Below are 13,255 nucleotides of genomic sequence, written 5' to 3' on the forward strand. Positions count from 1 at the left end.
GCCACTGTAGAGGGTTTTTTGACTCGCCAGATCAAACACAGCAGTCCACAGGGAACGTGTTGTGTTTATAAAGGGAGAGCTGGCAGGCATGATTCAAAATAAGATGGGGAGAGAAAAATAAAAATAAATGGATTGATAACAGTTTTATAGGAAACTATAAAATCATTCTATAACAGAGATATTCTTGACAGCTGAGAGGGGCTCATATTGGATTAGAGGGTGATGTATTCTTAGTGCTTTGTCAGGACGGCAGAGATCTGGGTTTGTTTTCACATATTTTCTATGATTATTCTCAGAACAATAACACTGTTTGAGTTAAAGAATAAACTTCAAAAACCTGCATTGTTAAAACATAAATTACAACAAAATGTTACGGTGCATAATCAGCTATAAGAGTGCTAAATATGAATTCATGCAGTAGCCTTGTAGCGTCACATTTGCAAATAAAATAAAAACTTGTACACAAAGTCCCCAAAATCAAGCAACCGATCTGCTTTCAAAGGCAAATATTACGCTTATATTTTTTAGGTCACTTTAACCAGAGGGGCTCGCTGAAACATGCAAACGGCCACATTCTCATGGTTAAAGATTTCCTTTTTATTCTATTTCTGCTCAGAGGATTTGTGTGTGTGAGGCGGTCAGGAGGAAGGACAGGGGCATGCTGATTGAATAAAACACCATTATACTCCTTATTAAAGCTTCCATTGGTGACATGAGTACAGGGTAATTATAATAAATGCCAGTAATCAGTGACAATTCTATTCAAAGGCGCAGTGACTGGTTTCCATCACGCACACACACACACACACACACACACGGACTCCGAACACATGTCAGTTTTTAGTGCAACTCTGAGGACAAGTGGTCTATTCTTTCGTTTTCAGTTGTCCTATGAGGCTCTGACTTTGAAAGTCCAAGAGGAATCAGTTTGAGAAGCAAGTGTCGCCGGGTTTAAAGTAGGGATAAATAAAAAGAGGTTATATTTTATTATTATATTCCTGATATAATATAGCAATTGAGCAGATGTTGTCAATAAATTCAGACCAGAATTATGAGAAACGATCTCTCATTTGACCAAGAAACATTCCTTAATTGATCCAGTCCTTTGATCACATTAAAAATACAACAAAATATGAGGATCTGTCATGATTCAGATTCCACATCTGGATGCACACACACAAAAACAGAGCACGGATGTGTTACAACGTTGTCTTAAAATCAGTGCATTCTCTGAGGTGAGCGTTTTTATGCCACATTTCTCAACATACTGTTGCTACATTGAAAAAAGACACCATGAAGCGCTGACTGGCAGCCATATGGTGATGAGCATTTCTCAGCCCACTGATTTCAAAGTAACCTATAAACCTAGAGAAAAAAAATCACAGTAATTTCCTCCATAAAAACACATCGATGCTCATGCAAACTGTACGGCCAACATCATGATCAGATTATCACTGGGGGCTGAAAATGGTGCACAAGACTTTCATCTCCTAAATCCTTCCATTTCTTATCATCACTACTCTCAACACTGACGCAGGCGTGAGGCCGCTGAGCTAAGATCAAAACGCTTCTAGTTATTGGAGATGACTTTTCTTTTGTAGATTGAGAGATAGTAAATAGACAGACTGAGGAAAGAGTATTGGACAAAGACGAAAGGAAAACAACACAGCAGCAATAAGATTAACTCCAGGTCATGTGGTGTAATGAGGACAGGCGCATACGTGCTTGGACGAGGGATGAGGAGCCGCACTGTACTGTAGGTGAACTCCCCAGGATCGCCAGCTCTGTGGATCCCCATCTTTCATCGGAAATGGGGCACAGCCAGGCGATGCCCAGCTCAATTTCAACACCCGATGAAATTAATGATTGTGTGAATGGGCCTCTTTCCAGAGATAATTAGCACAGTGTGCAAGGTTAAGAGTGCCCCGAGGGAAAAGAGCCCTGTGTAGGTCAAGAACAAATGCAGGCAGAGAGAATATCAGCTTGCAAGAACAAAGCTGCTTCACGTTTTAAATAAAATGTAATTAAATGAAGAATTGAAAACATTATCATTTGCAAGCTGTTTTAAAATGAGCATGCAAACATAGCAAAGAAATTGGCAATTAGAAGGACAATCATTTAGTCTTTAAAGGTATAATCTCAAAGATCTCAGTTTTTTTCTCTTTGGCGGCACATGTGGCGATAAACGATGATTGCGGGAGCACACTTCCCAGATATCCAGACAGCGCTGCATGTGTGACGTCCACGGTTGGCTCCGGCTGTAACTCTTGATTTTCCTGGCTGACGGTCGCTTTCCTTTTTAGACTGTTTGCTTCATCTGAGCGTCGAGTTTGTTTCTTTTTCGTTGGATTTCCACTTATTTTTGAAGTTGTATCTGTAGTCATCCATCTGTTCTTTGTTTGTTCAGCCATAATAGATTACTTTTTACTCGCAACGCTTGCAGAGACCGGAAAAGCAGCCGCTTAGCTCCGCCTACCCTCTCTGGCAGACCAACCACTGCTGGCTGATGGAAAACGCGTCACTAACTGGGCGCCGCTTGAGATTTTTTTCGCGAATGTCACCACAGACACCCAGTCTGTAATACTGCAAATGCAAAGGCTTTCATCAGAGGGCCAAAGGCTCAATCACCATTGTGTTACCTCATTCTGTGATAGATAGAGACTTAACAGACATTTATTTAAATGAACTTTCTCACTTTAAGAGAATACTTTACATTGATAACAATAATTAACAAAGAAAGCGTAAAAGAAGATACACATTTTGCCCCTCTGGATGTAAAAAAAAAACAACTGATATTTTTGAAGTATTTCTATTATATTGTCAGGCTGGTTTCTTTATACTGTCTGGCTCATCCAGAGACCTTGGCCTTTCCTTTCTGCCCCACAGGGGTCATCACATCTTGAACCCTCTGAGGCTGTGAGGCCCTCTGAAGGTGCTCCCCCCGCTTGTGATAGCAGACCTCTATTAGAATTGATAACCCTTTCAGCCGAGACCAAAATACTCCGGGCACATCCTCAGTAAAAAGGTTCATTCCATCACAAAGTTATTATCCACGGGCAGATTGTTACCATTCATCAAGTGTGAGAGATGAAACTCACTGTTAGTCAAGGGAAACGGCTGTTTCACTGCCGCGCCACAGATCAATATATGCCGCCATTTTCCTTTCTCTTGTCCGCTACAAAAAAGTAATTATACAGAAGAAATGTTGACAATCAATAGACCAGTCAGGTAAGGTTAAGGTCTGCTGTGGAGGCCAGCGGAGGCTCCTCCGTCACCTGTCAGTGATGCTGCTGATGTGAACATGGGCGCCAGCATGGGAACAAAGGGAGGTTTGTCTCCTTCAGCCCCTTTAACGTTTCTGTTACGGACAAAGAGTACTGAAGAAGTTCAGCCAATTATAATATCCTATATAGACACAAGTAGCGTTCACTGAAGCTCAAATTGTCCGGGTGTCAAAACATGCAGATTACACGAACACCGATAAAAAGATAATGTCTGTGTACAGTTTGAACGGCTCAGGTGCAGCGGAAACAAATGCTTCTCAATTTGAATGACGCAGTACACTTAAAAAAATACCTTCCATCTAGTGTGCATGCATACCTGTACCTGTGTGGTTCTAACAGTGTATTAAATGAGTTTGATTAGTCTCAGATTTTTTGATACGTTTGCCATCTAATTGACTTTTCAGCAGACTCTACTACAGCCGCAGCCTCACGCCGCAAACGTGCTGGACATTATTCTTCAATGAATTCATCAGCCTCGCCTTGACATCTACTTTCACTTGAGACGAGCCTGAACTTTATAATCCACTGGCAGGGTTCAGAGGTCAACAGCAGAGGGGACCAGAGGGCAGGGAAAATCACTCTCCCCCTGGAAAAAACTCTGACATCCAATTTTCAACTTGATTTATCAGTGTAAAGCTAAAATTGATAGTGTGTCATTACTGGGCAGGGAGCTGTCTCGGAGAGATGTATCAAAGCCTCCTCATTTTGATTTAGCACGGCGGATCAATACAACCCTATACTGTTTCAATTTGAGGAGTATTGATTTTCCTATGCTGACTCTATACAGGGGGACATTCATCATCAAGCAAGCATATGATCCAACAGGGCAGCATAGGGTCTGATCTGCTTATTCTTCACTCAGATCACATGACTGCAGAGCAGCTGTTTGCAAGCCCTGCACACATTATTTCCTTGATGTCTTTTGTCGTATGTGCTGCAACACAATTTCTTATATAGCGTGCTGCGAAGAGAACAGCAGCTCAAACAGGAGAGGCCTTCAGAGATGCAGGGAATCGGCATCTAATGGCAGGCCAGGCGGTTATATTAATCTAATGAGCACAGATGGAAACACACACTGGTAGAAGGAAAATATAACATATAGGTTATACTAGTTCCTCAGTCTCCTGTCTGCCCAGGAATAATTCTGTTTATAAGACGTTCTGCACAAATGAAAATATCCTATGGCATGTCTCCAGGCAGAACTTAGGAGTAAAAGGCAAAGCAATTTCTGTGCATGAGGGTGAAAACAAACATTAACAACTAAAGTCTCCCTCTGTCTTCCTCACACACGTACACACACACATGCACACACACACACCGACATAACAGACAGCCTCCTCCAAATGCTTGAGGGCTTTATATTTTACAAGAGCAGCATAAATGGGAAAGTTAATGTAGCATTGAATAAGACTAAGCTGCTGAACTGCAACACTGCCTTGAGCTTGTGAGCATATTGCATCATTTTTCTTCACCAGCAGGTTACCATTAAATTTGAATTTGTTGGAAGTTTTGCCGTATCATTTACAATGCACCCACGCTCAATAACCTTTTGTTTCAATGCTAATGCTGCGCCTCTGAGAGGGGCTCCATAAATATTTGAACAAGAGCCCAGAATTCAATCCAATAGATTTTGTCACGGGTACTTCTGCTGAGGTTCACTCAGTTTTATGAAAATGTGTACACAGTAACCTTTTCAGTCACGGCTGAAATATTCATTACATAGTATATACTTAATACTATAAACTGTTTTTGTACATGTTTCTAAGTTCTAATACTAATCACATCAACTAAATGGCCCCTGAAAAATGAAAGTGATAATCTTGAAGATTTTCATTTAAATAAATGTCTGTTACGTCGCTATCTATCGCCAAATGAGGTAACTGATGAAAGCCTTTGCATCAGCAGTATTACAGACTGGGTGTCTCAATCAAATCACAAGCAGCACCCAGTTAGTGATGCGTTTTCCATCAGCCAGCAGTGGTTGGTCTGCCAGAGAGGGTAGGCGGAGCTAAGCGGCTGCTTTTCCGGTCTCTGCAAGCATTGCGAGGAAACAGTAATCTACTATGGCTGAACAAACAAAGAAAAGATGTATGACTACAGATACAACTTCAAAAATGAGTGAAAATACAAAGAAAAAGAAACAAACTCGACGCTCAGATGAAGGCAAACAGTCTAAAAAGGAAAGCGACCGTCAGCGAGGAAAATCAAGAGTTACAACCAGAGCCAACCGTGGACGTCACACACTGTCTGGATATCTGGGAAGTGTGTCATGTGAGTGGTCTTGCAGAAAGCAGCTCAAAGCACAATTATGGATTAATTTTTGGGTGAACATTTTGTTCTTTTACTTTATATTTGTGCATCTCACTTTCATCCTTGAATCCTGTGATGTTGATTTTTTTCACAGATAATAGTGAGTCTGAACATAACCCACACAGCTAATCTGCAAACAGCAGTGGATGCTTCCAGGTTCTGCCTTTAAAAACAATAGCATGTACGTTGTTATAACAAAAGCACGAAATACAAACAGTCTGTTGTAACACCTCTGTTTGTCTCATATAACTAGCTCTTGATCTTGCCACTCCACTCTGTATCTGTGGGACCATGTGGATGCAGGCGAGAGGCGGGAGGCAGAGCAGTGGTGCCGGCGGTTATTTTAACAGGGCCCATGGGGAAGTCTGCAACTACCACCAGGTGCTGGGCTGTGTTGCTGAGAGGGTCAATGAATGCCTGGACAACACTGCAGAAACACCCCAACCCCCTCCTTTCCCTTCCTCTATCCTGCTCTGTCGGATGACTGGCCAATCAGCTGTCCCCAGGGGTTTAAGCCAGTCCACACTGTAATTGCGTTTGTTGACCCGATAGCTGACCCTATCGGATCCTGGGAAAATGACATTAGCCGGTGGTCCAATCCCATCACTGCAGAGTTTTGTTAACAGGTAACTTTTGTCCTCTAGGTTGAACCTAACGCTGAGCAGCTACGCTTCAGGTTAAAGCCTCAACACGGCCCGTGTTGGGCTGAAGGTGAACTTGAGGGGGGTCTTACCTCTGGGCCAGCGTCCCCCAGGCGCCGTGCTTGTTGGTGAGGATGTTGACGATTTTCTGCTTTAGCTGGTTGGCCGTCACGTGGTCTCTGTGTTTGGCAGCACTGATCAGGTGGTCACACATCTTCTCTTCTTCTTTTCTGTCAGCAGCATATTGGGCACAGTTGGACTAATTTGAGATTAAAAACAGGAAAAAAGGAAGAAAAGTGTGAATTAATTGTTTATTTACGGCCTTCGATACAGTCTCCACCGCCGAAACGATGTCTGACATTTTACTAATAGCATCTGAGAATGTTTTACTTCAATAAAGCCAGAATAATATATACCCTCTAATGGAGCATTTGTCACACTGAAGAATGTTATGGCTTCATTCAACACACTTGAGTGCATAAAGATATTAGTGGACAGCTGAGAGATATATTTCTGCTCCCTTGGAGGAGTGTAGTAAATCATGGCCAGCACATGAAGGCAGACCATTCCCTAACTGCGGACAGATGAGGCTCCCTGCTACGTAGCCTTGGATGCTGCTATTAGAGGAGAGGGGGAAATACTCTAATAGGTCCACAAAGAATATGGACTGTCAAGGGTAACAAAGCTACACTGCTATTTCATCAAGCAATATGTTACTGTCCGCTGGTATAGGAATATCATCACATGTTTACATGCGGCCATTTTTTTCCAAGGGAACAAAATGAACTGAAAAAAAGAGATAAATATTTAATATGTTTGTTATTTAAGTGTTAAAATACTCTAGATTTAAAGATGAATTGGCCACCTTATAAAAACAGAGATCTTCCTACAAGTCTCTAAGTAATCCAGAGGAGCACATCTGACTCCGTCTTTGCTGCTAAAACCAGATTGTCTTACTCCGCCACCCCAGGGGAACTCTTGCTAATATTCAAAATCTAATTTGCTAACAGAAGCTGCAAGTTAATTGAATTCCCTGCTTCAAATTTGAATTCTGTCAGATATTATACTTCAGCGTATTCTTCATAAGGCAGATAACTCAATCTCTGCTTGTCAGCTCACATTTCCACGTGACGCGGTGACAAATATCAAACGTTATTTATCACTTTAAAGCGTATGACGCGTCGCCCTGACACCAACTTAATTGTAAAAATGTCTTATCTGCGTCCTGAATCTTCAATCTTGGAGAGTGGGTAATAAAGTAACGTCAGAGCGGGATGAAAAGTGTAGGCTGTCTGGAGTTGGCAGACAGAACGGATGGGGCCAGGTACACTTCCCCCTTCTCCTGACATTGCATATCTAGCCGTCTCTTCCAGTTTATCTAGCGGGTCAAGGATCCTCAAGAACTGTATATCAAGCAGCTGTTTGAGGATGGCTGCTTCTCCCAGATAAGAAACTCATCACTCCTCACATGTACAAGCTGCTAACAGAGGTGGTGGAGGTATGTGTGTGTGTCTGTGTGCAGGTTTGTGTGATTACGCACATACACACACAGACACACATACGTTTGCCTTCTGATGTTTTACAATAACCAAACAAACTCTTTAAAAAAAAGCACAATTTCTTTACATTTTGCGATCAGAACTGAGGATGTTTTTCCCCCCTATTTGCTGTTTTTCGGACTAGACAGACTCTTTTTAATGTAGACGACCCTTAGAGGAAAATAGAAGCCAAATCATTATTTCTGCAAAATAATTAATATTCAGAAATGGCTTAAACCTTGTTAGCTTCTCCTTTCATGTCTGAAATAGTCACGGTTTGATGTGGATGGGCTAAATACAGACTCCCTAAATTATTTTTTCTCCCTTTTCCCTTTGCTACCAATAATTAAATTCTTTTACAGGACATGTAAGGGCGAGGAGTTAATCCTCAGAAGGACACAAGAGGGACAAGATATCAGCAGTTAAATGCCCTTTTTATATTAATGGGATCAAGTTCATTACTAGACTGAAAAAATATAATCTTATTATAAAACAAGATTTTAATTTGGAGACACAGTTTTCTGCAATAGTGCTGTTCTCTGTTGATTATACTATATTTTATACAATAACTTCTTAGTTAAAGTGATCGTCTCGAAGATTTTCATGTAAATAAATGTCACTATCTATCGCCGAATGAGGTAACACAACGGTGATTGAGCCTATGGCCCACTGATGAAAGCCTTTGCATTTGCAGTATTACAGACTGGGTGTTTGTGGTGACATTCGCAAAAAAAATCACAAGCAGTGAGCGGCTGCTTTTCCAGTCTCTGCGAGTGTTGCGAGTAACAACAAAGAAAAGATTGATGACTACAGATACAACTTCAAAAATAAGTGAAAATACAAAGAAAAAGAAACAAACTCGACGCTCAGATGAAGGCAAACAGTCTAAAAAGGAAAGCGACCATCAGCGAGGAGCATCCGGGAGTGTGCTCCCACAGTTACCGTTTATCGCCATAGGTGGCGCCAAAGAGAACAAAACTGAGATCTTTGAGATTATCACTTTGACTCTTTGCTTTACTTTATAAATCAAACATCAGATGAAAAACAGGATGAGACAGTTTATACCTCAAAATCTGCGTGTTTGTGGACGTCCTCTGCTCGCTGTCTGTTCAGGATGAACTCAGCCTCGTTGGCGACCCGAACGATGTGGTCCTTCATGGCATGGCAGAGCAACCTTTAACAGTGCAAAGGAAGTTACATGCAGCACTTTCACACACACATTATCATTAATGAGGAATTAAAAAAGGACTAAAATCTGTCGTCATGACTTTCCTCAGGGAGACTCAGGGTGAAGGGGAGTATAAGTTGTCAGGATTGTGCTACATTCTGCGCGTTGAAAGAGCAGACGAGTAAACAACATCATTTGTCTGTGTTATGTAGCAAGGCTGCGGGTCAGTGACGGATCCCTCTGTAGCATTAAGGAGGGAATGGAGTGTCATTAGAGCATTGGAGCCTGTCTGGCACACTCCTGATTGACTGAGCATCCCTTCCCACTGACCAGAACATCAACCCCTGTGCCTGTGTTGCTGACAAGCCAGGCCGTGAACAACTTCTCACTTGGCTGACTCAGGAGGCTCCGCGGTCTCCACCCACATTCACATTTAAATTCAAGTATTTTAATAATTGAAAAACACCCTGGCCATTGTGTGTAGATTACATGCCATTTTACACACCATTAGGCGAGCTTTGTTTTAATTAAAGCATCCCCTGTTCCTCTCCAGTGCTTGATACAGATTGTAATTTCCCTTCTGTCCCGAGGAGAGGCAGTAATCCCGAGGCTGCATTCATCAGCTGCTATTGCCTCTTTAACTGTTGACAAGCACTCATTAATAGACAGACGTTGACTGTTCAAAGACAGAGGCTGACAACGCCAAGCTTTGTTTGGGAGACCAAGAATAGATGAGAAAGCAGGTTGACGAGAGATATTTGGAGATGAAAACAAAAGCATGCATGCTCTCTACCACAATACAGCATTAATACTTCATAGAATGGTAACACTAATTAATACATGTAGCCTGGATGTGACTGATATCAATCGCCTGAAATCATTCACCCTCCCAGTTCTAAACACCGAGATTACCATAATAAAACTGGTCTTTGGAAGTGCTGCATTGGAGTGTCTTTTATCAGATTGTGTTTTAAACCATTTTATGTCGAGTGCTTCAAAGCACCATATATTATATCTTTATCTTAACACTAGTCAGGGGTCAACGTTGTGAACTCTGAGCTGTATACACTGTATAAAAATAGTAGGCAGGAGTTTTCAGGACTTTACTTACAACTGCTGCATCATGAAAGGAAAGGGAACAGCAAACAACTACCTGCTATACTGCAGTGCTGTTGCACACACAGCAGATGCAACTTTGTCAGCCACGCCTTGTAAGCCAAACAGACTCAGTACACACTAAAGCTACCTCGAGACCCGTCTAGTTAAGCAGAGCAGGTGTGCAGAGACTTGAGTAGGGCAGGGAAATTATGTATCTGTCAGCAGCACCCTGGACAGCGCCGTGTGGCCCTACTGACTGGAACTCTTTGTTCCAGGGCCAGCAGGGGACTCGGAGAGGCCTGACTGGGCTGTGGCAAGAGCCCGGGCATAAAGAAGGCCTGGCCAGATGGGTCAGCAGATGGGCAAGGAGGCTGAGCCGCCCCTGATCTGTTCTAGGGAAAAACCCTGAGTCTGGCCACGCCCAAAAGGAAAAGGGAGGGAGACAGAGAGAGAAAGACTGGCACTGGGATGTACAGTATTTAGAGAGACAGAGACATAAGAAGAAAGACAATAAGAGAGGTGGACCACACTATAGTGTTGATGTTCTTACTACATCCTCTCAACACAATCTTATCTTAGCGTTTCTAAGTTGCTGCAAGAGGTTTACAGCTAATTTAGCCTTCCAACTTGGTCCAACAAGATTCATATGGCCACCAGGGAGAGTAGTGATTTTCCTTAAAGGGCCAGTTCGCCAATTTTCAACCTCAGTCCTATCATGCTTTAATGGGGAGCTAATGCTATTATGGTAGAAAAAAAATGTGATATCGCTCTGTGCCTTTGGAGGACGCTATCTGATTCTCCAATGGGCCCTGGAAAACCTTCAACAGACTACGTAAAACGCGTCATCCGGTGGTTTGAAATGTAGACTGCAGACCTGAAGAGTTTTTAGACGATCCATGATATATTATCGTAGTATTTCAGATTCTGTACCGCTCCGACCCATTGCCTGCAGCGAGAACAGTAGTATTTCACTCCAACGTCTCTCACTGGGCCGTTCCTTTCAAAGGGAGGGGCGCAATGCACGCTGGGTGTTGTAGGAATGTAGAATGTGCGAAACCACGAGCTGTTTGTTCTACTCTCTCCACAGCTATGGCGCCAATTTCAAATATTATTGCTTCTATCGATTACAGAGAACACCAGCTTTGACTAAGACTCCTTTAAAAACATAAACCGATCATAGAAGTGTTTTAATGTTACATAAAACAGTGAACAGATACATTACCTTCCTTCGTTGATTAGCTCAATGAAAGCCAGGCCAGCGTTCTTCTGAATGGAGTTCTGCCATTCCTGAAAAGTAAATGAGTTTTATGTTACTTCTTGAAGCTTCCCGTTGTTCTATTTTAGGGCTTTAAATAGTTTGTTAAAAGTTCTGAAGAAATAACAAGTTTAAAAACATAATACATCCGTAAAGTCAATATTAGATGTATGATGATGATTTTTAGTTTAAAAGTTAACACACTAGAGAAAAAAAGAATCAAAATACCCACTTGGTCCAGTATGTAACAAGATCTTTCAGAATTGCACTCAAACACAAGATTCCCATTTCTCCATCTTAATTGCATATTTCAACTGTAATTCAAAGCTTGTAATTCAAGTAGGTAAAGAAAGCATTTTGCTCAAATATCCTTGCTGCCTAAAAAAAGCCGAAATCCTGCGCAGCATGTGTGACCATCCATGCTTCCTCTGTGAACAGATCTGTAAACACAGGAGAGATGTAATTGTGGGATGAAACTGTATCCTCTCACTTAAATACAGCCATTTCCTCTGTCCCTTACAGTGACAGATTACTGAGCAGGCTTACTGAGCCCCGCAGTACTCGCCTGGAAGGGATCCGAGCCCCGGGCCAGAGTGCCAGCACTTGCTGTCTCACAACATGCTCTGGAAATGATTAAAAAGCAGTTTGAGAGCGTGCCTTTCACTGTGGGAAATTCAGCTCTCCTGTGCCCTCACTGAGGTGCAAATGGAAGAGAAAACAGAGGAGGCCACAGTTCAAAAGAGGAGGGAAAATGAAGGGAAACGGTTTTAATTTCAGGGAGTTCTAATGTATGCATGTGATGAAAGTGTATCCACATATTCATAAGAAGCCTTTGAACGTTTCTACCCATTTAAATGTCGCAGTAATTCATATAATTGCAACTTCACAAAGAATAAATGGAAATATATTATGTGTAGTAGAAAATACAGAATACACACTGCTTGTTCTGTGTCAGAGCCCAGACAAGGTGAGCAGCGTTTGTTGTGTACAGCACCAGAATATTTGACATTGACATTATTATGTATGGGCATGTGTTTTTGTACACAGTTGTCGTGCCTGACACATACCGGTTCACGCAAGAGTACACAGTCTGACCCTACGATGCGTTAAATCAGGGAGATGGTGCTGACAAACTGCTGAGCATCTGGTCTCCAAATGTTCCCCGTGACCCCCTTCCTCTGCTACAGTATCTGCCTGGAATAAGCTGTTCTTGATTTGGACAGGGATCATGTACAGCCAGGCTTTTGAGGTTCCTCTTGCACCACGCTCACGTGACAAAAATAAATACGGAAATCGAGGCAGATGTGACACTCGGGTGTTGCCAGGAAAATGGCAGCAGGTCAGCGGAGGTATAGCATGAACTATTCAAATTTGCTATCTTGTCTGAGGTATGCTTGTTGACAGCACTTCAGAGGCTCTTTTTTTCTGACTGGAGAACAGAGCTCCCAGAGGAGGCTGCCTTTGATTGCAGAGATTTTAAAAAGTGCTCTGCTGCCCATTTGAAGGGAATTAGGCCTGACGTGCAGCTGCTTAAAAATGAGATGTGATCCTTGATGTAGACGCAGACCATGACCAGAGAGCAGCAACCCCTGCCGATGGAAGTTTATAGATAGAAAGCGCGAATATCATGAAAAGCTGCAAGTTGAAGATGCATTATTTAGGTTTTTAGACATTTGGGGACAGAAGAGAACTTGTAAGCTAGCTATTAGCTGCTTAGATATCCAGCAGGCAGGCCAACTTAAGCTAGCTCAGCGCTCTTTCAGTCCTAAAGCCACTCATATAAGTTCAGTTGCCAAAATCTCCTGATTAAAAATAACTAATAAGCTGCGTCCTGACATGTAGTTTTGTGTTGAACGGTTTGTCTACAGCACATTTACCTGAGCTTTCTTGCTAAAACAGCCGCCTGCTGTTAAAAACAATGAAAGCTATGACACTGACGACGAAAGTAAATGTGTGTGTAT

At 42.2% G+C, this 13,255-nt stretch overlaps 1 protein-coding gene across 4 annotated transcripts in view; it reads right to left on the reverse strand.

Moving 5' to 3' along the window:
* The window catches only part of LOC138596689 (neurobeachin-like), a 214,709-nt gene that overhangs the window by 80,422 nt on the left and 121,032 nt on the right, over positions 1–13,255 (reverse strand). For 3 of the 4 annotated variants that reach the window (XM_069667990.1, XM_069667987.1, XM_069667988.1), the window contains 3 exons: positions 11,262–11,326; positions 8,839–8,947; positions 6,328–6,494 (listed from right to left, as the gene is read on the reverse strand). In XM_069667990.1, the coding sequence (XP_069524091.1) occupies positions 6,328–6,494; positions 8,839–8,947; positions 11,262–11,326 (341 nt within the window). Of the gene's footprint in view, positions 1–1,292; positions 1,306–4,107; positions 4,128–6,327; positions 6,495–8,838; positions 8,948–11,261; positions 11,327–13,255 lie in introns of all 4 variants that reach the window. The other variant, XM_069667989.1, reaches the window with a different exon arrangement.

This window comes from Semicossyphus pulcher, unplaced genomic scaffold, assembly GCF_022749685.1.
Source record: "Semicossyphus pulcher isolate SPU_LCO1_2020_fin unplaced genomic scaffold, fSemPul1.0.p SCAF_19, whole genome shotgun sequence".
NCBI lineage: Eukaryota > Metazoa > Chordata > Actinopteri > Labriformes > Labridae > Semicossyphus > Semicossyphus pulcher.